This window comes from Caretta caretta, chromosome 1 (assembly GCF_965140235.1).
Source record: "Caretta caretta isolate rCarCar2 chromosome 1, rCarCar1.hap1, whole genome shotgun sequence".
In the NCBI taxonomy this organism is placed as follows: Eukaryota; Metazoa; Chordata; order Testudines; family Cheloniidae; genus Caretta; species Caretta caretta.
Window position 1 is genome coordinate 297,625,145 of NC_134206.1, and position 27,709 is coordinate 297,652,853.

Genomic DNA, 27,709 nt, shown 5'->3' on the forward strand with positions numbered 1-27,709 from the left:
CTCAGCTTCCAGTTTTTCTGCTGTAATGGCTGAACACTTAATTATTTAATATTTCACAATAACCACTTAGTCCTCATCTGACTGCATTTTCACACATGTACTTTTTCACTGTGCAATCCTGGATGGTAGAGGGCAGTTAGATCATTAGTTATATGGAAACTGTTTACCAATGTAATAACCTATCTTTGTGAAACGTGTACAGCTGTCCCGAGCTGAGCAGAGGATGACTAAATTGGATCAGTGCTATTGTGAAAGGACCTGCACCATGAAGGGCACCACCTACAGAGAATTTGAATCCTGGACAGACGGCTGTAAGAACTGCACTTGCATGGTATGGCTACAATTTGAGTAGAGACTCAGGGACCCTAGTGTCCTCTTTATTTACAGTTTTAATGAAACAATATAATGATGAAACTTTCACAGTTTCCTCAAGGTAGCAACAGTCAAGTGCTAGCAAACCTCTTTTTTAAGAACCACAGTGTATTAAAAATGTTTTATATATTTTTTCAGCAGGACCAGTATATGTAGTTTTGCCCCATTTTTCTTGCATGCCTAGGAGGATGCTAGGTAAAGTAAGAACTATACTGGGAGCAATATATTTTCCCATCAAGTTTTTCCCAAGTACTGTATTACAGACTGTTTCTCTGGAAAATTAATTCCCTGGTTCTTTCTTATACTATAAATACAGCTTTGTTCTTAGCAGATGATTTAATGGACCCCTTGTGCCTGATTCCATTAAGTCTCCTTTGGTTACATCTAGATCAACATGTAATAAAATGTAAAATGTCAGTGCTGTATGCATGTCCTATTATACCACAAATAAAAAAGGGTTTGTTGTAAGATGGATGAAAGACCCCCTCAGGTACCAAAATTCCAGAATTAATTGCATGTATCTTTGCAAGTACCAAATTATAATGTCTTGGTTAATGCACATCCATTTTAAAACTCTCATTAAATGCCTGATCCAAAGCCCATTAGAAATCAATGGAAAGACTTCCATTGACTGCCGTGTATTTTGGAGTAGGCCCAAAAGCCCTAGATAGATGTGCTGCAGTCTTTAATACCTTGAACTGTTTTTCTTAGGCTTATTGTCTTTTTGTTCCACAAATTTCTGGGGGCGGGAAATTACCAGTTCAATTTTTAACAGTTTATTGTTAGGTAGTAGAAGTTGTAAGTAGAAGGAACTACCAGTAACAAACCGAGTCTGATATAGTCAGATAAAATGCCTGTGGTTGAGATAAAGTGTTAAATGCGTGGTATGTTTTTGTCTCAGATTTTTCATACAGCTATGGTGATATTATCTTTTTTAAAATTAATGTAGTCTTTCATGTGAAAATTGTAAGGCACAGTATTGTTCTATGAGGCTTTTATACTTCACAGTAATCTACCAATTTGCAATTGATTGGCAGAATGTCTATGCTCCAAATGATTTAAGATTTTTTTACCAAGCAAAACTGTTTTCATCTAAATGAACACATCAGACTCATAGAAAGCCTACTTGGAGTAATAATTTTTTAAAGACCTAGGGTTGAATCTTTCTTTATACTAATAATTAAGAGAAACATTGTAAATATGACTTAATTTGGTATTGCTGAGGAGTTTTTCACATTTAAGAAGCAACTTTTAAATTCATGTATTTCACAAAAACTTTATATGAAAACATCTTTTTTTTTCTTCCCAGAATGGTACTGTGCAATGTGAAGCACTGATTTGCCCATTTTCTGATTGCTTACTGAATTCTGCTCCTGCATATGTGGATGGCAAATGCTGTAAAGAATGCCAATGTAAGTTTTATTGTGTGGTGCTTCTTTCTGTCAAATAGTATTTTTGAAATCTGAAAGGAAGATGTATGTACCTTTCAATAGAGATGTCACCAACAGAGCTGGTTGCAAAATGGTTTGTTTGGGGCCTTTTGTGGAAAATTTCAACTTTGTTGGAAAACAGCGAATTTTTTAGCCACTGACATTTTTTCAGTTTTTAGCCAAAAAATGTTGGTTTTGGAGGTTTCAGTTTTCTGGCAAAAAATCAAAACATTTCAAAAAAAGCAGACGTTTTCTGTGAAAATTTTCATTTAAACAAAAATCTTATTTTCCATTAAAAAGAAAGTTGACAAAAATTGTGTCTACAAGCCTTAGTCACCACTATGCCCATCTTTGAATGCAGTCTTATTTGATTGGTTGGCTGGCTGGACATGCAGATACATCAGGTCACAGAGTTTAAGGCCAGAAGGGACCACCAGATCTTCTAATCTGACCTTCCGTATATCACAGGCCACCAGTACCATCCGGCACACACACACTAAATCCAACAATGGAAATGAGACCAAAGTAAATGAGATCCACAGGAGACTAGATTATTATGTACCACGGACAGAGACTAGGACAGACTGAGGTGCACCTGTGCCCAAGGCCCCCCAGGAAAATAATTAAATGGGACATACCCAGATAATCCTGGCAAGTGACCCACACACTATGAGGAAGGTGAAACCCCCCCAGCGTCAAGCCAATCTGACATGGAGGAAAATCCCTCCTGGCCCCACATATGACGATAGTTATTTGAGCAAGAACCAGTCAGCCAAGCACCTGAGAGAAAAAATGCTCAGAATATTTGTGCCTTGAACTCACTTTTCAGCACTATTCCAGTCTAGAAGAATATACTTCCAAAATAACATTAGAGCATTAGAAATAATGATCTGCTTTATGAATCTTGTTCTGCAATTAAGGAAACAGTAGACCTTGGCTTAAACAACCACCCAAGAGACCAGAAAAAATCGATAGCTAGAGGTGTTCTTTCACAAGAGGTCATACAAAAATCTACTGGATACTGCATGGGGATAATTTAAAGTGATCACTTAAGATAGGGGTTTGCATGTGGTTTCACTGTATTTTGGTACTGATTGCAGTCACGATTGTGGAGGAGAATTTTTAAGTTAATCAAATCCATGAGAGGGCTGATATAGTACTTGAGGTTGATTATGATCCATGGTGGACACATATACGGTATTTTATACTAAGCAATGGCAGAACCTTTTTCTTAAGTTTCTGTTCATTAAATTGTGCGTGTATTTCTTTGTTCTAGAATTTTTGAGGGTGTCCTGTGTGGTGGTGTGTACAATTTTTTCTTACCCAGTATGCAAGAACTCACAGCTGATTAGAATGACGTGTTGTAAGGAAAATTCAAGAAGACATTTTGTACTCCATTGATTTTACTTACACAGTTCATTTATATTTAATTTTGTTAGAAGTTACACAAAGACCATCCATTTTATGAAGCCTTATTACCTTATTCTAGTAGATTAAATCTAATTGAGAGGAAATTGGAATTCAAATATACTTTTTACCAGGAACATAGAATTTCTGTGAGGAATAGATGGCTCAGGGAATTGGTAATAGGATATGAGACTTGTCAACTCTAAGTCACTATTTCAAATTTTGCCCATGTTGACAGAGCCTGAAAGATGTTTGAAATCCATTTGGTCAGCTACAATATCTGAAATGAGTTGTTGATCTCCTATGGACAAGTGTCCATGTCACAGTTGGTATTTTTGTTGGCAGGCTCAGCAGAGAGGGCAAGAGCTGAATGGGCATGATGAACACTCAGCCTGTCTTAGAGAAAGTGGGACCTTTTGGTAATGGTTGAAATGCATTGGTACCACAATATGATGAAACTTGCACCATTATTACCTTTTTGTGTGTATTTAATATAATAGATGACTTCATTTTCCCGGGTTGTTAATCCAGCGTCTCTTGCACCATTAATTCCGTTGTTCAGTCAGTGTGTCATCCAAATACACACACATATGCAATTTCTAATAAAGTAGCAGAAATAAATGGTCAGAGCATAAAATGATCCCTTATTTCATCTTGTTTTTTAAAGTTAATAATTCATTTTTCAATTTATTTCATGAAAGGCAGAAATGTAGACTCTGGGGATATGAACTTATAACTATAGGTTCCATTTTGTTTGCTGTATTCTCATTTTCACTTTTTAAAATTCCTTTTTATTAGTTAATCTTTATTATTAAGCTGATAATCTTCATCAAGAGAAATTTTCATATGTACAGGGAAAAGTAAAGTAATATTAACACTTACATTGCTTTATGAAACTGTACAAAAGAAAAATGATATCATGGAACTTACTGTATATCAAAGTTGGATGAAATCCTTGGCTAAGTTTGTGACCTTAATCATCATAAGACTGAACAAGCCAGAGTGCCAGAGGTCAGATTGTTCCTGGTGATGGTAGACCCCAGGGAATAGGGAGGGAGGGTAAGGACACCTATGGAATATGTATTTGCTTCACAGGCATGTTTTGTGGAGTTGCTTGTGGTGTTGGCAGATTCATGCAAATGCTAAGTAGACTGTGTCCCTGTTTCTTTCCTGCACCTTCAACTCGTGCCTGGAGGTTACTGAAGCTCTAGTGCCCTGTAGTCACTGTGCTTGGTCATGTGGTGGTGGGAAGGGCAAGAGTGGAGTGCCTTTGTTTTGTTTCTATGGGGGAGTGGAGCAGGGCACCTATTGCAGCCTTGCTTCCCATTCTGTCACACACCAGGCAGGGTTCTTCCATCCACTACTTCATTAGCATAGTTTTCCACCCCTTATGACCTACTGGAACTGTACAAGGGGTGTGAGCAGAGGCCAGTATCTGGCTTAATGCTACCTGACATACGTGAAGTCTGGAGATGTACAGGATTTAAGATGACAGGCTTCTAAGTGTTTTACAGGTTCGTGAACTATTTCAGTGACTCTAGTGGGGAATCTGATGGATTAGGAATAGGACTGGGAGTTACCGGGTTCTGACACTAATTGCTGTGTAATCTTGGCTATGTCATCTGTCTAATAGTGATAAGAAATGTACCTACCTCACAACTAAATGTTTCTAAAATGCTATTTGTGTGCAAAAATATTGCTTAGCCTTGACAGTAGGAGAATTTAGGACCAGCCCTGTACTTAACCTATTAGGCCACATAGCTTTGTGGAAAGGAGGCAGGTGGGGCTTCTTCTTTGGGAACACTTTTTAAAATGTACAAGTTTGGATTTTTCAATAAAAGCAGCTTTTCAGTTTTTCTTAAACTTCCAATTCATGAAGAATTAAATGCATGAAATCTTGCTGAAATTTTTCATTAAATTGGTTTCATTTTTGTGGACACTTTACCAACTCTAAAAGAGCTCTAGTTCTGATGGAATAGCACCAGAGGTAAATGTGGTCTTTTGATGGACTGCAGTAGGTCTTGGATCAGGCCATTGGTGAGACAGTGAATAGATCAAAAATATGGAGAAGCTGCATTGGGTCAAATGTTTGTTTTCTGGTCTGTTGTTTCTCTGGTAGTGGTGCTACAGTCATTCAAATGTTGTGGGTTTTACAAAATATGGATGTTGTAGAAAGTCAGGGACATTAAGCTTTTCAGCCATTGCAGAGGATCAGCTGCTCTTCAGTCATAAATCTTTATACTTGTCCTTTTAAGATACCAATGTAAACAGAGAAGAAATTCTACTGTTCTGGTATGAGTTTCTGAAAAAATAGAGAAGTTGGACACTACTTTCAAAGTATCAGCAAAAGAGTGTTAGACATAACAGTCGCTAGATTGTTCAATGGAACAATCTAGCGTTTATGATGGACTCCTGCTTTCGGTGTGCATACTTTCTGAATGCTACTTAGCATTTTTGGAAAGTATTTTCCCTACAGCTTTAGCTCTCCTGTTCTGAAATGGCTCTGGTGACCTGATTCCTCAAGCCTTTGAATAACATACAATGATAGTACTATGTGATAATGACAGAAATAAATGCCTTATGTACCAGGTTGTCCTACAGAGATGAATTACACTGTCACAACATACTCTACTGGATATTTACCCAGGTTGTACTAGTGTTCTGTAATATTGTGTCTTGAGTTTTAGTGTCTCAAGCAAAATGGAATTGTTCTTAATTTAGGAATAGTACGAATTACTAAAAACAAACAAAAAGAAACAAATTTGAGGGAAAATATTGCTGCATCTATGTTGATCAGTGAAATCAATGGAGTTATTCCAGATTTACAGGGGTGTAACTTGAAAATAGAACTTGGTCCTCCATATTTATTCATCTTCATGTAACTGTCCCCAGGATTTTTCACAAATGTTTGCTGGAGCCTTTAAAATTCAACTACCCTAAAAAGGTATTGTATGTCTAATATGCAACTGACCCAAAGTCTTTTAAAGTGAATAGAAAGATGCCACTGGATTTCAGTGGGCTTTGGATCAATTCCTATGTGCATGGAGAATAAAGGTATAACGGTATAAGGAAGCATATGGCCCTAACTGCTCCATTCTTGCTCTGATTTTCTTGTCTTAAGATTCTGGCATGGTTTATTAATCTAGGGCAGTAGCAACTTCTATATTTTGCGTAAATCATGTTTTGTTTCCACTGCCAAACGCTCTAGAGGACCACTTGGGGCTTGGCTTGTGCCTTCAATGAGCACTACTTTTTGAATTTATAAAATAGATGAGTTCCTTGCATCAGGAAAGCAATGCTACAGTCTCTCATCTACTAGCTACTCAACAGTTTCCTCCTGAGAAGGAAACCCATTGCAAGTTAGTCTCCTGCACCCTGAAGGCAACTTTCTGGAAACTAAAACATAATTTACTTACAGTTACTGGAATTCTCAGAATAGATTGCTTACTGTCATAAATAAAGGGAAGGGTAAACCCCTTTGAAATCCCTCCTGGCCAGGGGAAAGCTCCTCTCACCTGTAAAGGGTTAAGAAGCTAAAGGTAACCTCGCTGGCACCTGACCAAAATGACCAATGAGGAGACAAGATACTTTCAAAAGCTGGGAGGAGGGAGAGAAACAAAGGGTCTGTGTGTCTGTCTATAGTCTGTCTTTGTCGGGGATAGACCAGGAATGGAGTCTTAGAACTTTTAGTAAGTAATCTAGCTAGGCATGTGTTAGATTATGATTTCTTTAAATGGCTGAGAAAAGAATTGTGCTGAATAGAATAACTAATTCTGTCTGTGTATCTTTTTTGTAACTTAAGGTTTTGCCTAGAGGGGTTCTCTATGTTTTTGAATCTAATTACCCTGTAAGATATCTACCATCCTGATTTTACAGGGGGGAATTCTTTATTTCTGTTTACTTCTATTTTTATTAAAAGTCTTCTTGTAAGAAAACTGAATGCTTTTTCATTGTTCTCAGATCCAAGGGTTTGGGTCTGTGGTCACCTATGCAAATTGGTGAGGCTTTTTATCCAACATTTCCCAGGAAAGGAGGGGTGCAAGTGTTGGGAGGATTGTTCATTGTTCTTAAGATCCAAGGGGCTGGGTCTGTAGTCACCTAGGCAAACTGGTGAGGCTTTTTACCAAACCTTGTCCAGGAAGTGGGGTGCAAGGTTTTGGGAAGTATTTTGGGGGGAAAGACGCGTCCAAACAGCTCTTCCCCAGTAACCAGTATTAGTTTGGTGGTGGTAGCGGCCAATCCAAGGACGACGGGTGGAATATTTTGTACCTTGGGGAAGTTTTGACCTAAGCTGGTAAAGATAAGCTTAGGAGGTTTTTCATGCAGGTCCCCACATCTGTACCCTAGAGTTCAGAGTGGGGGAGGAACCTTGACACTTACACACACTCCAGCTCTCCCTTCCTCATTCCTCTGTCCCCTTTTAGTCGGAGTCTGAGTCCTGAACAAGCATGAACTGAGCAAGTAAATGCATTGTGCCTCTCTATAAGCTTTCATGCATCAGAGTTTGTGGCTCCCTCCTTGGATAATTGTTTTTTAATGGTTATGGGGGATCTGCACATAATGGCACTCAACTGGAAGACTGTAGATCTGGGGGCAATGTATCACTGTATTAGGAGAATTCCAGTTAATGGTAAGTAACCTAATTTTAGTCTCTTTGCCTAAGGAATGAATGATAAAATAAAGTAAATTTAAGCATGTTGCTATTCGTTAAAATATCTTTGCATTCATGTACAGCAATCCTATGTGTCCTAAGAACAAACTGAAATACAATATTGGTAATATTACCATTAGAGAATTTAAAATATTTTCACATTGAAAAGTAGCTGTAGGCATCTTTTTCCCTTATAACCTATTCTTGTGTAGAACTTTAGCTCTTTTCCTTTCCTTTTCATTACATTCTCACCAGGGAGTTCACAAAATATAAAATTCCTGCAGCAAATTATTTTTTTTATTTCCAGTGCAAATAAAATCGAACATATGTTAGATATGAATATTTTGACATTCATACTACTGGGAGTAGGCATTTCGACAGTGTTCCAATCTTTCCAGCATGTCACTACTTCTACTTCAATAGCTGTCATCTTGTAAGTAGTAAGAAAAATATGGTTCACTCTATATGTAGGAAAATCACATTTTGTGTGTGTGTGTGTTTGTGTAGTGATTTCAAGATGCTCATTCTTGCTGGTAATGAGCTAAAGGCACTCTACGCTTGTCCTATTTGATTTTTTTTTAAGTTATATTTCAGGGAGTGCATGGCCAATTCAGAAACCTGTACTAGATATTCTAGCACATGCTTGAAAGTTTGTATTTTGGAGTACAATGCCTGTGATACCAGCAACAGTGATCTGTAGAGGACTGTGTGCTCTTATAAAGGACGAGTCTGGTTGTACCTGAAAACCCAAGAACTGAAAGGCTTGAAAAGATCCATTAAGGTCACAAAGGAATAACAAAGTGCAGCATGAGAGCACATCACAGCATCTGATGGGCTAGACTGTCAAAACAGATTTAGGACTTGGTGGGAGCTATGTACTTTGTGCAAAAAAAAAAAAGAGCACAATGGCAGTTTCAGGCCTTTTTGATGGCAGAACTGCTACACTGGACAGGGCGATCTTGGAGGAAGGGAGAGGAGCATAGAAGGGGAGGTACTGCAAAAAGGCAAGGTGTCATTGTCAAAAGAGCCATATGTGCAGTGTCCCAACAGCTCTTAAAAAATAGAAGGAATGGGGAGAATAAAACTAAATTGAAAAATAAAACACAACAGAGTGTGATCTTACCCATGTGACATTATAAGAGAAGGTGGGAAAATGGGTAACATTGGGTTAAACAAAGAATAATATAATTTTTTTTAAAAAGATACTGATATAAACAATACAGCAAGGAGCATCTAATGATGAGTTTAGTAAGGAATCCAAGATTTCTTGCATTTGAATTAGATGGGGCTCTTTTCACAGGTCAGACATTTTGTCATTGCTTTATTATCCTACGTCTCATTATATTAACAGTCTAATAAGGCATCCCAAAATTCTAACTGGGGCAACCTTAGAACATATGACACATGTGTTTGTAATTAAATAAAAATTTAAACCTGTAACACGATTAGGATATTTAGTGACAATCCTGTCACATATTCCTCAGTTCTATTTGTGTCTGTTCCCTTCAAAAAGATCTTTGTCTTCCTACCCCTGTACTTAAAAACTCTCGTGACCTATCTGATGTATCCTGCCACCATATTTGCTTTTTTCACTGCAATTGGGCATTGGGCTGAAGGCTACAATAATTCCCAGATTTCTTCTCTCATCATTATTCTGCACCTCTAACCATTTAGAAGTCATTTTGATGTGTCCTTTTTGTCTTGCCTTCTGTATTTATTTGCATTAAGAGGGAAGTGCTATCCACTTGTGTAGAAAATTATGCAACAGCTTAAAATAGCTGACTAGAATTTTCTTTTATATACTGTTTCTATCAAATTTACTACTAGTTTATCTGGAAAATGTGTTTGCATAAATTTTGACTATACGTTTGAGCTCCTAGTGATAATTCTGGCAGTAACCCTCCACTGGTTTCCATCTTGGAAAGAGTATACTGTATTGAAATTTTTAATTCTGGTTTCCCAAATTTCATTTTAGCCAGTTATTTAATTGGTGGAATTTTGTGAAACTCTCTTAAATTTTTTTGTTAAACATAACTTTTCTTAATGGATGAATCAAATATCAAAATATCATTTACTGATTTTTTTTGTTTTGTTTTTGTTTTACATTGTTAATCATCATGGCAAATGGGGGGATAAAGTGAGAAGATTTTGTGCTAGGGCTGGTAAATTTTCATAGCTGGCTTGTGGTGATTGCTGTATCCTACTTATGTATCTATCTTGGCATTAAAACTGTGCTACAATGGGCATCATTGCCTGATGTAATAAAACGGGGATGAAAACCTTGATGTCTGTTAGCAGGGGAAGTTTCTACCCTGTTCTGAACCTGAAAATAGGATTTTTTTTCTAGCTTGTTCTGAAAAAGGCACCCAAATGCTTATTATTGTAGCAAGTGGAATTTTGCACTCTCCGTAGGTAGGGAATGATGAAGTACTTTGATTCACCCTATATCATCTCTCCCTTGAGAAAGTCATCTAAACTCTAGCGTCAGTTCCTTAAGCTGCCTCTTTTAAATTAGGCTCACATTTCCCTTTCTGAGATATATGTTTTGTGTCTGACATTTTATATTCAGGTTTGCCCCCATAACAAAGACAGATTTCTGGTTGTAGATGTTTGTTCTAGTTTTGAGCAGATTACTTCCATACATTCCTGAAATTGTAGCATCCCCTAGTAATCCGATTTCACAGACTTATAGAATGGTAGGTTGTATTATCAAGGTGCTCTGCACTGTTCTGTCCACAGAAATGACTTTGAATGAATCCTTTGTACATCTAAATCAACAGAAAGTCAATTCCTAGTATAAACTGTGACAGGGTCAGGCCAGATGGCTATAGGAGAGTAATAGAAGGCAGATATATTAGCCCCAGGCTAAGTAGGTCCCTTTTCCCTGGGTAAGGTAACAGGGAAGGTTCCAGAACAATCAGGAACCTTCTGGAGACAATTAAGACCGGCTGATTAGAACACCTGCAGCCAATCAAGAAACTGCTAGAATCAATTAAGGCAGGCTAATCAGGGCACCTGGGTTTTAAAAAGGAGCTCACTTCAGTTTGTGGTGTGCGTGTGAGGAGCTGGGAGCAAGAGGCACTAGGAGCTGAGAGTGAGAACGCGGACTGTTGGAGGACTGAGGTGTACAAGCATTATCAGACACCAGGAGGAAGGGCCTATGGGGAGGATAAAGAAGGTGTTGGGAGGAGGCCATGGGGAAGTAGCTGAGGGAGTTGTAGCTGTTGCACAGCTGATCCAGGAGGCACTCTAGACAGCTGCATTCCACAGGGTCCTGGGCTGGAACCCGGAGTAGAGGGTGGGCCCGGGTTCCCACCAAATCCTGGTCAGACACAGGAGGAGTCGACCTGGACTGTGGGTTCAGAAAAACGGCCAAGCTGAGGGCTGCCGTGAAGCTCCAAGGCGAGCAAATCCGCCAATAAGGGCAAGACCCACAAAGGCAGAGCAGGAACTTTGTCACAAAACACAGAGGTAATGTCAACTTTTGCATACAGTATGCTGCACTATACAGTTGCAGGCCTTTAACCAGGGTAGGAAATCATAAAATTATAAAAATCATTATAGACTTAAACATTGGCCATTAGGTCTTTACCTCCATATATACAGAGTTGTTAGTCAGGGAAGGATACATATTCAAAAACTTCTCATGTTATTGAGTTTTGGGTTAATAAGTGTTATTGGTTAATAAAGGAATCACATGCTAGTTTCCAATCATTCCTTCCCGTCATTACAATACCCTGCCAAATTGTGACAGGTTCCCCGGGGTGAAACCTGAAGCTGGGGTACAGCTGAGCCCTCTGTCTTACCAACCTGGATTTCCTCTTACACTGTGATGCTGTGGCAAGCTGCAAACCCCTCCAGGTACTGCACTTACACAGACATCCACGACAGGGACACACCCAACTGAGTTACATGAATCCTTTTGCCAGCCACTCATGAACCAATGATAGAGAGGCTTCAGCCAATTCCCACAACTCCCCAGCCTAGGACTCCAAAGCTGTACTGTCTTGCCCTGGTCAGAAGCCTGACCAGTGTAATTTTATTACCCAGTCTGCTCCTCCTTCACTGTGGAGAGGACATGCACTAGCGCTTCCCTTTGCACTTCAGCCAAAACTCACTGTTTTAGGTAAAATGTAAAAAAGATTTATTAACTACAAAAATATAGATTTTAAGTGATTATAAGTAGTAAGTGTACAGATCAAAGTTCGTTACCTAAAAAAAAAAAGTAAAATCGCAATCTGAGTTCTGTAAACTAGACAGGATTTGAATCAAGCAGTCTCACCCTGATGGTATAGTTCCTTAATACACAAGCTGGGATTCTCCTTTCCAGCCTGTGACAACCTCCCCCATTCAAAGTGTTTGTTCTCCAGACATGTTCCCAGGTGTTGAGTTGTGAGGGGAGTGAGGACAAATGATGAAGTCACTTCCCCACTTTTATAGGTTCTTCCAGCTTGCTGAAAAGATCTTTTGCTATGAGGTGAGTCAAGCAGTGTCCATTGTCTGTGCGACCTCTAAGAAGTCTTCATTGTATAGTCCTTGGTAGCGTGGATTCCCCTTAATGGGCCATTCACGCTGCCTGGTTTCTCCATTGTTGTACCTGAAAGGCTGGTTGTAGGTGTTTCCAATCTTACAACATATTTCAGTAACACACACATAGCAAAACTTCATAACTTTGCATACAATTACAGCGTATATAATCCAACAGGATATTAATGTTCAACAGATCAAGACTTTTAAAATGATACCTCACAAGGCATACTTTGTGCGAACATATCATAATTATATGACCTTGGTAAATATAGGGGTGCCAAGGTGTTGCTTTGGGATACAGAGCATCACACAAATCTTCTTCCTTTTATCCGTTCCACATAGTTAAGCCTACTCTCTGTCCATGTTCCTGACATGAATCCTTGAACATTATTCCGTGGGAGTCTGATGGGGTGTTCACCCCACACAGCTGTAGAAGGGATTAACCATGCCCTGCCCTACAGTGGAGCAACGGAGGTGAGTCCTCCACAGGGCCTAGAGCGGCTACAAGGGAAACAGCCAAAGAGAGAGAGGCTGAAAGGAGCAGCCAATCAGGGCCCAGGGGCCTCACATAAAAGGAGCTGCAGTGCCAGAGGTAGTCAGTGGCTGCTAGGCACTTAGGGAGTGAGGACTATGTCTCGGGGGGTTGAGAGAACTGTAAGTGCCTTGGACAGAGCAGCTGCTAGCAGGGATCAGGGGAGCAAGAGGGAACTCCTGGCTGTCTACTGAGACTGGACAGCTGAAGGCCCTGAGGTGATGGCGAAGAAGGTACTGATGCTGTGGGGAAGAGGCCCAAGGAATTGTAGCAGTGTGTAGAGACGTTAGAGATGTAGCAGGAGGCTGCCATCTATAGAGTCCCTGGGCTGGGATCTGGAGTAGTGGGTAGGTCTGGGTCCCCTCCACCAGCCACTGGGGAAGTGGCTAGCCTAAGGACAGTGATACCCACCCCTGGAAGGGGAAAACACAGTTGGTGACATGGCTGGAGCTATGAAGAGGACACTGAGGTTTCTGGAGTGACACGGGTCTACAGAAAGACAATGTCAGGAGAGGCACCACCAAAAGAGGCACCACTGGAGGAGCTAATCCTTAGGGCAGCCAGTAGGATGTGCCCCTGTGGTGATGTGCCATGTTATATGGAGCTTTTTGCTTGAGTAAAAACTGCAGGACTGAGTCTTAAAAGCGTGAGCAAATAAATAAAAATAACCCCCCTGGTTTCTGTTTCCTTGCTCTTTCCTTGCTCCGTTAGGTGGTGCACAGCATTTTTTTTCTCTCATGTGGGTGGAAAGCTTTTTACCAGGGCTGTTTAAATTTAATCCCAATCAGTCTTCCCTCTTGCTGACAATTGATCGTAGGTTGCAAAAGCCTTGTCCTTCCTTCTTTTTTCATAAAACTTCACATTTTTCTAGTCTAATCTTATCTAAGTGTATTTGAACAGAGCTCAAGATGCTTTGTTTGTTAAATAAAACGTTTAAAGAAAAAGAAGAGTTCCTCACCCTTGAAGAATGAAGGCTCTGTGCTTATTCCTTGTTCTGGAGACTGAAGGTCACATTGCAAAACAAATACACAGATTTGTAGCTTTCAGAGAGCAACGTTCAGCATTCCAGGGTTGATCTGGAACCAAACAGATGTATCATCAGGTCTTTAAGTTGAAAAATGTCATTCAAGGACAAATGGGTTCATTTGAACAATATTTGTATTTGTCGTATTATTGATATTGTGGTAGCATGTTGGAGCCTTAGACTACACCAGGACCTTTTTACAGGAGTGGTCTATCCCTTTAAAGGTAGTAGGAGTCAGCCAACCTCCTATTCCATGGCATGGTCCTTTAAAGTTTTGGGAGTTTGGATATACACAAGCCCTAGGAAGGGACAGAGGCAGATACTGGGAGGGAGAAAGTGATCCCAGGGAGTGGTCTCAATTAGTGCTTTGGGGAGGGGGGGAATGGGACTCACGCTACCATTCCTCTAAGAGCCCAGACCAGGAGCTTTGGAGTGCAGGGGGAGCAAGGCTCCCCTCTGTCCCAGACTCCTGGCCATCCTTAGGATTTATGGGGCCCTACACAGTATTATTAAACTGATGCCCCTATGCTCTACTGAAGGTGGTCCCCAGCCAGCGCCGCTGATCCCAGTGTGTCGAGGGGGCACAGCCACCACCCAGGACCCCCAGAACCCTCCCCCCCATTGCTGACACATACCAAGCTTCGTACACAGCAGATGCTGCGGCAGTGGCTCAAGGCAGGCTTCGCGCTGTCACATGGGGGCTGCATCTTGCCAGAGCCCACGGCCCTCCTGCAGCCCCTTGCCACTCCTGGCTCACCACAAGCATTTTGACAGGAGGTACCAAGCAGTAATAACAACAACAACAATAAGTGTGTGTGTGCACGTGTGTGTGTGAGAGAGAGCCCAACAAAGAGCCAGTGTGCGTGTGGCTGTGTGTTGGGAGACTGTGTGACAGAGTGTGAGGCTGTGTGTATGACAATCTGTACTGGGGAACTGTGACTCGTGAGAGGCAGAGTGTATGTGGGGGTGAGAGCCAGTCTGTGTGTGAGGGAGACAGTATATGTTAGAGACAGTGTGAGAGACGGTGAGAGCACTGTCACTTTAAGTCTCCCTCTCCCTCCCTTCCTCCCGCCCCCTCTCAGCCCAACTCTCCTTCCCCCCACTCCCCTACCCCCTGCTGACTCATGTGGAAGTTTCGCTCCTCCTGGCCTGGCCCGGCCCCTGCTGGAGATCGAGCGGCGCAGGCAGGCAGGGTCTAGGGAGGGACTCCGCTTTGGGCGGTGGTGGCCCTGGTCACCGCACCGCCAGTGACCCGCTGCACTGCTCTGGGCTCCCCTGGGCTGGGGCAGCAGAGCCAGAGGCTGGAGCTGAGACTGAGGAGTGAGTGAGGGAGGGGATGGGGTTGGGGGCGGGGAGAAGCTCACTGGCCCAGCGCGGGGGAGGGCCGCAGAAGAGAGGATTCCAGCCGCGGCCAGCGAGGGGAATGGTGCCCCAAAATTTCGAGTGCCCTACGCAACTGTGTATGCTGCGTATGCCTAAGGACGGCCCTGCCCAGACTATCAGGAGGAGCTCTGGGAAGGAGGGCCGCATATATGCTGTTTTCTCCAGCATGAGGGAGACTAGCAGCACCAGGAGGACTGCTGACCTCTCCAAACTGACAGGTGAAAGGACTGAGTAAAAAGGAGTCAGTTTGAGAGAAGTTGATGGAGGACTGCACCTGGCCTGAATTATAATCCAGCTCTAGGAGGAGGGCCGTGGACTCCTGATTTAAGGAGAGTGAGACTGTTTGAATTATAACCTAGCTCCAGGAGGAGTGTTGGAGACTCCTGAACTTGGGCACAGATGCTTGTTGGCACTAGAAGAAGGGTTGGACTTGGGGGCTATTTTTGTCAATACTGACCACATGACTGAAGAGCATGCAATGCTGCTTTTGAATATAATGAGTGACTGAAGCAAGGGCAGATCTCTGAGAGGTTGACAAATATTTACTTTATGTTCAGGATTTGTTGCGGACCATGCATATGGAATGCCTCTAACTGCTCCAAGTCTGCCTGTAAGAGGGTCCAGGTTTCTCACCCATATAATAATATAGGTAGTACACAGGTTTGATAGATCCTGAATTCTGTCTCAGTGCAAAGACATTTTTTGCATCCATAGGTAGGACATGAACTTCATGCAGGAGGTGGTGAGACATATTCATCAAAGAATGTCTGGTTTGCTGTGACCATTGGAACTTGCTTGCAGCCTAGGTAAATAAACTTGTCAGTGCTCTCCACGATACTCGATCCCACCTGAACCAGGAGTTTTGGTGGCTCAGCTCCAGAGTTCTAGACCTTGATCTTCTGCCATGAGACATTCAACCCCATAATGCGGGTTGTAACGGGGAGAGCTTGGAGGGTGGGGACTGAAATTCTCCGACTTCTCCACAAGCAAGGCAGCATCGTCAATGTAGACTTGGTTGGTGAACACTTTTGTCTAACCTTGATTCCGATGTGTGGTGCAGCAAGTCCTAATATCCAACTGATAGCTTGACAGAATATTGCCAGGGTCAGAATAAATCCTTGGCGCACACCTGAGGTTTTGTAAAAATGCAACAAAAGCCATGAATTAATATGGACTCTTGTACTGTGAAGAGTGGGTAAAAATCATCAACTCACATATTCAGTGTTGGGGTTGGAAAATTGTACTTTCTGTCTTCTGCAGGTTTAACATTAATAGACCACAGTTAAAATATGCTTTGTGTATCTCGACCTCTGTAGAAAGGCAGTTCAGAGTGAGAAAAGGAGGGCACAAATATATTTCTTGGGGGAAAAATAATAAGCTGGCTGTCATACATCAATAAGAAAAAGTAGTGCCACACTCCCATGGACAAGCATACACTATAACCCAGTTATAGTACAGACAGGCTCAACTTTACATATGTGAATGGTCTCATTGAACTCAATGGGAGTACTAATGTAGCTAAGGTGCACATGTGTAATTGTTTGCAGTACCAGGGACTATAAGGCATTGCCCACCGAAATATGCCTACCATTGCAAATGAAGAAGGATTATTGTCATTAACAGACTTTTTTTTTAATTCCAGTTTATTGTGTGTTTGTAGTTGAGCCAGATTCTCAGCTGGTGCACACAGGTGTAGTTTTACTTAGGAGACTGGAACTACTCCAATATACAGCTTGTGAGGATCTGGCCCAATGTCTTTTACCCATTTAAGGATTTCAAATCCTCAACTGGCTTACCATTTACATGTGATTTGTAGGTACTGAAGTGACAGGAGAAAGCTAATATTTTGGAAAGTACTCTTGTCAACGTTCCTTCCCCACTCTGAACTCTAGGGTACAGATGTGGGGACCTCCATGAAAACCTCCTAAGCTTACTTTTACCAGCTTAGCTTAAAACTTCCCCAAGGTACAAACTATTTTACCTTTTGTCCTTGGACTTTCGCTGCTACCACCAAACGTCTAACCGGTTTTATTTTATTAGGAAAGAGCCCGTTTGGAAACGTCTTTCCCCCCAAAATCCTCACCAAAACCTTGCACCCCCCTTCCTGGGGAAGGCTTGATAAAAATCCTCACCAATTTGCATAAGTGACCACAGACCCAAACCCTTGGATCGTAAGAACAATGAAAAAGCGTTCAGTTTCTTAAAAGAAGGATTTTAATAGAAGAAAAAGTAAAAAGAATCACCTCTGTAAAATCAGGATGGTAAATACCTTACAGGGTAATCAGATTCAAAACACAGAGAATCCCTCTAGGCAAAACCTTAAGTTACAGAAAGACACAAAGACAGGAATATCCAGGAGGTCAGCTCCCAGACTGCTGCGCTGGGCATCACAACATGGGGAATAGATGGCCAGCCCTCTGTGGAGAAAGAGGTGGTTAGGGACTATTTAGAAAAGCTGGACGTGCACAAGTCCATGGGGCCGGACGAGTTGCATCCAAGGGTGCTAAAGGAATTGGCGGCTGTGATTGCAGAGCCATTGGCCATTATCTTTGAAAACTCGTGGCGAACGGGGGAAGTCCCGGATGACTGGAAAAAGGCTAATGTAGTGCCAATCTTTAAAAAAGGGAAGAAGGAGGATCCTGGGAACTACAGGCCAGTCAGCCTCACCTCAGTCCCTGGAAAAATCATGGAACAGGTCCTCAAAGAATCAATCCTGAAGCACTTACATGAGAGGAAAGTGATCAGGAACAGTCAGCATGGATTCACCAAGGGAAGGTCATGCCTGACTAATCTAATCGCCTTCTGTGATGAGATTACTGGTTTTGTGGATGAAGGGAAAGCAGTGGATGTATTGTTTCTTGACTTTAGCAAAGCTTTTGACACGGTTTCCCACAGTATTCTTGTCAGCAAGTTAAAGAAGTATGGGCTGGATGAATGCACTATAAGGTGGCTAGAAAGTTGGCTAGATTGTCGGGCTCAACGGGTAGTGATCAGTGGCTCCATGTCTAGTTGGCAGCCGGTGTCAAGTGGAGTGCCCCAGGGGTCGGTCCTGGGGCCGGTTTTGTTCAATATCTTCATAAATGATCTGGAGGATGGTGTGGATTGCACTCTCAGCAAATTTGCGGATGATACTAAACTGGGAGGAGTGGTAGATATGCTGGAGGGCAGGGATAGGATACAGAGGGATCTAGACAAATTGGAGGATTGGGCCAAAAGAAATCTGATGAGGTTCAATAAGGATAAGTGCAGGGTCCTGCACTTAGGACAGAAGAACCCAATGCACAGCTACAGACTAGGGACCGAATGGCTAGGCAGCAGTTCTGTGGAAAAGGACCTAGGGGTGACAGTGGACGAGAAGCTGGATATGAGTCAGCAGTGTGCCCTTGTTGCCAAGAAGGCCAATGGCATTTTGGGATGTATAAGTAGGGGCATAGCGAGCAGATCGAGGGACGTGATCGTCCCCCTCTATTCAACATTGGTGAGGCCTCATCTGGAGTACTGTGTCCAGTTTTGGGCCCCGCACTACAAGAAGGATGTGGATAAATTGGAGAGAGTCCAGCGAAGGGCAACAAAAATGATTAGGGGTCTGGAACACATGACTTATGAGGAGAGGCTGAGGGAACTGGGATTGTTTAGTCTGCAGAAGAGAAGAATGAGGGGGGATTTGATAGCTGCTTTCAACTACCTGCGAGGTGGTTCCAGAGAGGATGGTTCTAGACTATTCTCAGTGGTGGAAGAGGACAGGACAAGGAGTAATGGTCTCAAGTTGCAGTGGGGGAGGTTTAGGTTGGATATTAGAAAAAACTTTTTCACTAGGAGGGTGGTGAAACACTGGAATGGGTTACCTAGGGAGGTGGTAGAATCTTCTTCCTTAGAAGTTTTTAAGGTCAGGCTTGACAAAGCCCTGGCTGGAATGATTTAATTGGGGATTGGTCCTGCTTTGAGCAGGGGGTTGGACTAGATGACCTCCTGAGGTCTCTTCCAACCCTGATATTCTATGATTCTAGGATTCCATTCAGCACAGCATATTTTCTCAGCCATTTAAAGAAATCAGAATCTAACGCATATCTAGCTAGATTACTTACTAAGTTCTAAGACTCCATTCCTGTTCTGTCCCCGGCAAAAGCATCACACAGACAGAGCCTTTGTTTCTCCCCCCCTCCAGCTTTGAAAGTATCTTGTCTCCTCATTGGTCATTGTGGTCAGGTGCCAGCGAGGTTATCCTAGCTTCTTAACCCTTTACAGGTGAAAGGGCTTTTCCTCTGGCCAGGAGGGATTTTAAAGGTGTTTACCCTTCCCTTTATATTTATGACAACTCTAAATGACACTGGTTTCTAACTTCTTGCAATCATGAGAACTAGGGGCTTAGAATTAGAGCTAAATAAAACCCTATATAATGTCTTTGCTTTTTAAAAGTCTGATTCTGTTGGTGGTGCCTGATTTTGATTTCCTCTTGCTTATGTGCTATTTGATAATGAATGTTGAAATTTAATATAGAATTAATTTGGGTAGTTTTGCATAACTGAATTGTTAATCAAGATTGACAAAGCATGTGTTTACCTTGTTTTCAGTTTTACAAGACTTCCTAAAATTAAATGGAAAACTACTCTCTATTAAAGTAATGCTTACAATTTGCTTTAGGAACATTCAGTAGGGTTGTCTGCAGAGTTTATAATCATGTCAATTACTCTTGTTATTTCAGTTCAGGGCAGGGAGAGAAGAAGAGGAAGGAATTCAAATAGGGGAAAGAGAGAAGGGGTGAAGAGATAGGGATGGGGGAGCAAAGTGCTAGTCAATTTCCTTTTGTATCCAGGCCCATGGGTAAAGTGCTTTGGAGAAACCATGACCTAGCCGCCACTTTTGATGTGCTACCCAATCTGTGCCTAAATCCAGCCTTTCTGATAGCTTCCAGATATATTGAATGGGATCTCTCCCCATGGGAGAGGGCAACAGCCACCAACAATTGCAGTTTCATTGGCTTCTAGGGGGTTCTGTCCTCCTAGACCACCTACTAAGGAAATAACCCATATAGAAGATGCGGCATCCTCTCTCTATGGATTGCTTATCCTCTGTAATCATTTTCATGTCTCTGCACCATCAGCTGAGACATGAGAATGAAGAAAACTTTGTTTTCTTCTAAATAATTTAATGATGAGACATGATCATTATTTTATTTATCTTATACTTTCCCTTTAAAATAATAAAAAGTATACAAGTTTTTAAGCAGTCCTTTATTATTTTCACAACTCAATCAAACGCTTACTCCTAATAGCTGCCTTAAACTGTTCCTATTGCTAATGAATTCTCGCATTGGAGGCTTCCTACCTGAAATGATGTATTTGTGTGTTAAACAAGTGAGGAACTGATAAGATATGCTAGTGAGATGTGCATTATTGTTTTGCCTTTACACCACTTCTCCATCCACAAAATTCCCCAGAGAGGCTCTGTCAAGGTTCCTTCCCCACTCTGAACTCTAGGGTACAGATGTGGGGACCTGCATGAAAGACCCCCTAAGCTTATTCTTACCAGCTTAGGTTAAAAACTTCCTCAAGGTACAAACTTTGCCTTGTCCTTGAATCCTATACTGCCACCACCAAGCGTGTTAAACAAAGAACTGGGAAAGAGCCCACTTGGAGACGTCTTCCCCCAAAAGATCCCCCCAAGCCCTACACCCCCTTTCCTGGGGAAGGCTTGATAAAAATCCTCACCAATTTGCATAGGTGAACACAGACCCAAACCCTTGGATTTTAAGAACAATGAAAAAGCAATCAGGTTCTTAAAAGAAGAATTTTAATTAAAGAAAAAGTAAAAGAATCACCTCTGTAAAATCAGGATGGTAAATACCTTACAGGGTAATCAGATTCAAAACATAGAGAATCCCTCTAGGCAAAACCTTAAGTTACAAAAAGACACAAAAACAGGAATATACATTCCATTCAGCACAACCTATTTTACCAGCCATTTAACAAAAGGAAATGTAATGCATTTCTAGCTAGATTGCTTACTAACTTTTTACAGGAGTTCTGAAGAGCATTCCTGATCTGTTCCCGGCAAAAGCATCACACTGACAGACAGATCTTTTGTTCCCCCCAACTCCAGCTTTGAAAGTAACTTGTCTCCTCATTGGTCATTTTGGTCAGGTGCCAGCGAGGTTATCTTAGCTTCTTAACCCTTTACAGGTGAAAGGGTTTTGCCTCTGGCCAGGAGGGATTTTATAGCATTGTGGACAGAAAGGTGGTTACTTTTCCCTTTATATTTATGACAGGCTCCTTTTGCAATTCCCCTCAGCAATACCTGCTGCGAGTAGCAGGAATTGAAATAACCAGAAAATCCCCTGCAGCCAGTAGGTGTCAAACTCTGATCCAATACTCAGTGCCACTGCTGATAAAGTACAACCAAGTCAGCTATTTTTGAGGGTCTCCCCCATTAAAATGGCTAATTCCATCATGTGGGACTTAAGCATGCATGAAATAATATTAGTTTAATGATATCTCTATCAGTGCTCAGTTGGCCTTGCTAGCTGTTGTATTATTCATGAGCCCTTGCGTGTATACCAGAATACAATAGTTTATAAAATGGAATTAATTGTTTCTTTTCTCTTGGTAGCCTCTAACATTCTTCTTTGGTATTGGATTTCATTGTCTGAATGCTCAACTGTGAAAGTTGCTTTGAGGATTGGATGACCAAGGCAATGTATTTGGCAATTGACATTTTGATTGGATTAGCCATGCCCAAGCTTTCAAAGCTTTGGTTTTATAGGCCAAAAAAAATCCCAGTACTGTTTGAGTAAGTACAATACAGTATAATCTCCTAAAGCCAATCAGAGTCATGCATGTGTGTCAATATCCAATCTTTTGGATGAGGTTTTCAACTCACATTATAGTTGCCATGTGGATAATAGCAATCTAATGTTTTTACAGAGAAGATATTAAATGCTTTCTTCAAATTCCCTATGTAAAGATAGTGTTTTCTTCTGCAAAGGCAACATTTATGAGCTAGTGCTGCCTTATCAACAGATATGAGGAGCATATATAATTTTGAGGTTTTATTATTTGTTGAATGCTGTCGGTATTCTTGGTGCTATACAAAACACAGAAGAGGATATGTTTCCTCAAGCATTTTAATCATTACAGGCCACTCTTGCTCATGTTGAATAGCATTTGTTTGAGAGATCCCCAGTGGGACTAATTGTCCAAGCAATGATTAGAGTATGTTTTGTCATAACTTTTTGTTTTAAAAAAAATGGGGCTTTCTGGCTAAAATAAAAATGTATACAGAAAACTTTTGATTAAAATTTTATTTACATATTTGGTAATGCAAAAAACCAAAAGGCAATTTTTTTTTCTGTTAACTACTTTTGAATGACATTTTTCCTTTTTGGTTTTTTCATTGAGAACATAATTTTCAGGGGAAATTTTGAAAAAACAGAACATTTTTAAAATTTCCCCACTATCTAGTAACTGCTACTCTTTGTGAATAAAGGCTGCAGAATCAGGCTTTTAGGAAATGAACAAAGAGGATGAGTTAGTGTACTGTGATTTCTCACTGTGAATGGACACTAGATAAACAAAGTGTGCCACAATATATAATGCAAACATTTTCAAAAGCAAATAGTTCCCCTTTCCTATTGCTGTGAACCTCTTACACATACCAGTCTTTTTGTATGAGGATATTGGAATAGTCTCTTGATGTGAGCTGTCCCAATTTACCCAGGTTGACAGTTTGAAGTACCACTGTGTGTGTGAAAAGAAAAGGAGTACTTGTGGCACCTTAGAGACTAACCAATTTATTTGAGCATGAGCTTTCGTGAGCTACAGCTCACTTCATCGGATGCATGCTTACGCTCAAATAAATTGGTTAGTCTCTAAGGTGCCACAAGTACTCCTTTTCTTTTTGCGAATACAGACTAGCACGGCTGTTACTCTGAAACCTGTGTGTGTGAAGTGGTGGGAGGAATCCTTTTCAATCTCCCACTTATGATAGTGTTGAATTCAGATAACACTATACCTGTTACTGCGGGTTACCATAGCACAACTATTGTTACTTCTCTTACAAGGCCTCACACCTCCGAAGGCTTCTTTGGAGGCTTTCACAAAAATTATTTCCCTTTGCCGGAGAGACAGGTATATATTCCTGTTGGCTTTTCATACTGTTGTGACATGTCTCAATAAAATATGTTTTAACTGAAAGGGAGGCTATAAGTATTTACATGTTTCGTGGCTTACTTTTATTTTTAAGATCTTTTTATCCTGTTTCAGTAGAGGCTTATTTGTTGACATAAATAAACTTTGCCACATTAGTGGGCTCTAACTTACTGTCCTTTCAACTCCAGTGTGCATATTTGGCTGTGGAATCTGTGGCACAGAGATACTGTGGTGGTTGATGCTATATAAGTACCATAGATAGACTCACTATATTGCTGGAATATGATCTGACTCTGCCTCTGCCTCTTGCTAGCTATACTTCTATCTGATTAGTCAGGTACCTTTAGCCACTACTTTTCTGTCATTGATAGCCCAGGTCTCTGTTTAACTACAGTCAGCCACACATTCACTTTTATTCATGAGATCTCCAAATTGGCTTCATACGATTACAAACTCTCTCTCAAACTCTGTATCCTGCTGTCTAATGTAAAAGTTTTACTTCATCTGTCAGATCCATCTGTCTTCACTTTGCTGGTTCCAACAGTACTTTCTAGGCTGCCAGCCCAGTTGACATTTCTGCAAGCATCTCCTTTACAGATAACGGTATAATTGTTTTTTGGTTTGTGAAAGGTGACACAAAGAATACTTAGATGAGCCTTCAGTTTGGGGGTAAAAGGAATGGCTTAGGAGCCTTCGCTTAGGAACAGGTGGGCAAGATAAATTATATAATTTCCCCATAGTAGGCAAGGACCATGAAAATATAAGAAATATTTGTGTAATGATATCTGTATTATTTTAAATTGACTCATCATCAGTGTGACTAAACTGCCTATTAGCATTATTAGATATGGCTCACATTGCAGATACTTACAGGTGTTCATAAAAATACTAGACCAACCACTTTGCATTTTCAGAATAATGGAGAAAGTCTCTCCTGTTTTGCAACTAATCAGAAGCAAGATATAAATACTATTTAATTTCTGATCCTTAGGAAATTTCAAATCAGATTTTCTCTACTGAAGTTGCTGAAGCCTACTTCCACTGTTGTCCAACAATGATTAACTTGAAGAGCTAGCAGCAAATTTTCCATCTTGAAATCTGGAATCACTTTAAGTTGTTGAAGGAGATGGCATAGAATAATAATGGAAAAAGTTCATTATTCACTAGCTACTCTGACAAAGCATCATATACCCAGGAAGTGAGCAAAGAAGACCCTGTATGAAACACTGCCAGGGATAAATGAGAGAAGGAAGCGCATATTAATTTAATAGTGACTTGGCATTAGACAGATAGAAATTCACAAAGGATGAAATGGACCCCTGTGTAAATTCCCAGGGATAAAGGCCAGCACAAAGAGTAGGCACCACTTAAGTCCTCCAAATAGGGTTTAAGTTGGACTTATGTAGGGCATAAACCTTGTGCAGGGTGACTGCACAGTGAAGAATGTCACCAAGAAGAGGCCAAAGAGGACATCCTAAAATTGGCAGAGAAGAACCAGGCAAAATTTTGTGGCAAACAGAAGATGTGGCAGGTAGGAAAATTCCAAGATTTAAAGTACATGTCAAAATTATTGAAATCTTTCTCAAATTTTCAAATCAGTTTTGTTGCTCATCAACTGACTAGGATGATGATTCAATAAGATGGATGGAACAGTTCAGTGACATCCTGAATTGCCCTCTGTCACTTGGTGATAAGTTTGAAACAGAATTAGCTCAGACACTACAGGGAGATGTACACATGTACCTCACAGCAATAAGTAAGTGACCGGAATAGCAAAGATAGCAAGAGTTAGTTGGATTGCTTGTTCTGTCACCAAAGAACAGCGTGCTAAAAAGCACATGAAGGGATAGCATCATCTTGAGGCCAGTAGGATGGAAAAGGTATTATGGAGGACAGATGATGGCTTGACAATGAGCTGTCAATAACATACTGAATATAACCTGGTATGAGGTACAAACAGAAATGAAGGAATCCCTAATAGACTTCATAGAATCCCTGCTCTTCTGCCTTTCTAGAAAGCTGTGCTTGAAGTAGTTTTGTTTTAGGTAGGGGCTTGGGGAGGTTGGTGGGGAGAGGATGTGGTTAATGCTGTGAAATAATGGGACAAATTAATCTGTGGTATAATTGTTCTGGGACTGGATAGCTATTGTATGTGTGGGATTCCATCTGTGATAGAATCCCACACAATGACAGATGGAATCTCACACAGACAATAGCTATCAAGTCTCAGAACAATCAGCCATCAGGTAATTTACTGACTGTGATACAATAGTCCTTTGGAATAGGAGGAGTTAAGAAGATGAACTATGATATGGTCCAAAGAGTTACGAATGACAAACTAATCATTCATCCCCTTCTGGGAGGTGTTTAGCCAGGTAGAAGTTAAATCTTCACTGGACTTTGCAGTTACAGAATTATGGTCCAGATGTTCATGTTCTTGGACTTCTTAAGCTAAATAGAAATACAAAGTCCCCATCATCATGGGACACCTACAAGCTTGTGACATCTGCTGGCAGGAGGAAGAAAAAACAAGCTGTGAGTGACAAGGAAGTAGGGTCCAAGTGCCTTCTGAGGAAAGTGGGAAGTGGGAAGTCTGGCACCATCACATTTTTCTGAGTGTGGACAGTGCTCACCTAAGGGGACAAGCCTTTGGGGTTTCATGAAGTATGATGACAAACTGGCAAGAATTCTGGGTCGCTCCTGACACACCCAGAATGCTGCTTCTTTTGGGCTCCTGGGTGGCCAGCCAAAGGATAGAGAAAGAGGACTGATAGGAGGAAGAAAGGGAAGAAGATGGAAGCTTTTGTGGAGGGAGTGGGTGAGAAGACTGTTCACTGGCAAATTGGCATAGTAGCCAATGTCTCTGATATCAGCCTTGACAAAGTAGCACTGAGACAGTGGAACTGGTACCTCTGAAGTGCATGTAAGTTGTTGCTGTGGAAGCCCTGTTGGCTGAATTATCTTGGATGAGAGAAACAGGAATCTAGGTGCTGGTGCTCTGCACAAGAACTTCCTCACCTTCTTCCTCCTCAGGTGTATGTTCTCATTGAAGGGAACTGTCCAAATATTGTGGAACCTTTTTGTGCCTCAACATTTCATGTGACAACTCACAAGGCACCCCCAATTACCAAAGAACCTTGAAGGCCCAACATTTCATCCAACGAACCCCATCTCTCTGCACAGAATCCCTCAGATGCTGTTTAACTAGCAGGGGGAAGGAGAATGTTAACCACAATGTCCCCTTTTTCTTAATCTTCCCCTTATTCCCCAAATCCCCTCTTTTCTCTCTTGTGGGCCATTAAGGGGGAGGAAAGGGAATATAACAAGCTCTACAGGCTTTCTTTCAACTCTAGACATAAGAACGACCATAGTGGATCAGACCAATGGTCTATCTAACCCAGTATCTGATGCCAGTATCAGATGCTTCAGAGGGAGTGAACAGAACAGGCAATTTATCGAGTGATCCATCCTGCGTCATGCAGCCCCAGCTTCTAGCAGTCAGAGGTTTGCATGAGTCCATGAAATATCCTCTTACCTTTTGTGTTTTACCCAGTATGGGAAATGGAGGAAACAAATTCTACAACCAAATTTTTTAGTATTCAGCAGGTTTCAGAGGAAATCTACAATATATGTTCATTTTGAATGTAGTGAGTGAGACATTAGATATGCAGCCCCCACGGACTTCAATGGGAGAAATTTTTTGCAGTTAACTCCTTGGGTACGGTGCTGAAAATGAACCTCCTACATACTCTGAATGTGAACATTAGGCTTTGAGCATATGTCTTGGGTATGTTTCTTTGACAGTGATTGTCATTCAGACATGTGATGGCTCAGTAAGCGTGCAATTTTTTGCAATTCTATGTTATATCAAATTATTATCCTAAAATAAATATTCCCTGGGCTATTATTAACACAAAAGAAAATGTTAGACATTGATGTGATTAATTTTCAATTCCATATTATCTTTAACACTGAAGATCATATTTCTTAGTGTGAAAGTTAAATTAAAAATGTATAATCAATACAAATGGACACATACATTAAACAGCCTTCAGCAGATTTTAACAGATATTACATATTTTTTAAAATTAATCCTGACATTTCTTTGAAACTTCTTATGTATTTCTAATTAGTTCTTTGACATTTCTAACTGCTGTATTTCAACAGAAAAGAAAGTACATAAAATCAGTTATTTTAAGTTGGTTATCCAACAAAAGAAGTTTAAATGATGAGATT

The 27,709-nt window shown here is 41.0% G+C and overlaps 1 protein-coding gene across 2 annotated transcripts in view; it reads left to right on the forward strand.

Annotated features, from left to right (window-relative positions):
* NELL2 (neural EGFL like 2) overlaps positions 1-27,709 on the forward strand; it is a 244,713-nt gene that overhangs the window by 63,686 nt on the left and 153,318 nt on the right. For both annotated transcript variants that reach the window (XM_048835991.2, XM_048835992.1), the window contains exons 8-9: positions 203-331; positions 1,682-1,784. In XM_048835991.2, coding sequence (XP_048691948.1) covers positions 203-331; positions 1,682-1,784 — 232 coding nt within the window. The remainder of the gene's footprint in view (positions 1-202; positions 332-1,681; positions 1,785-27,709) is intronic.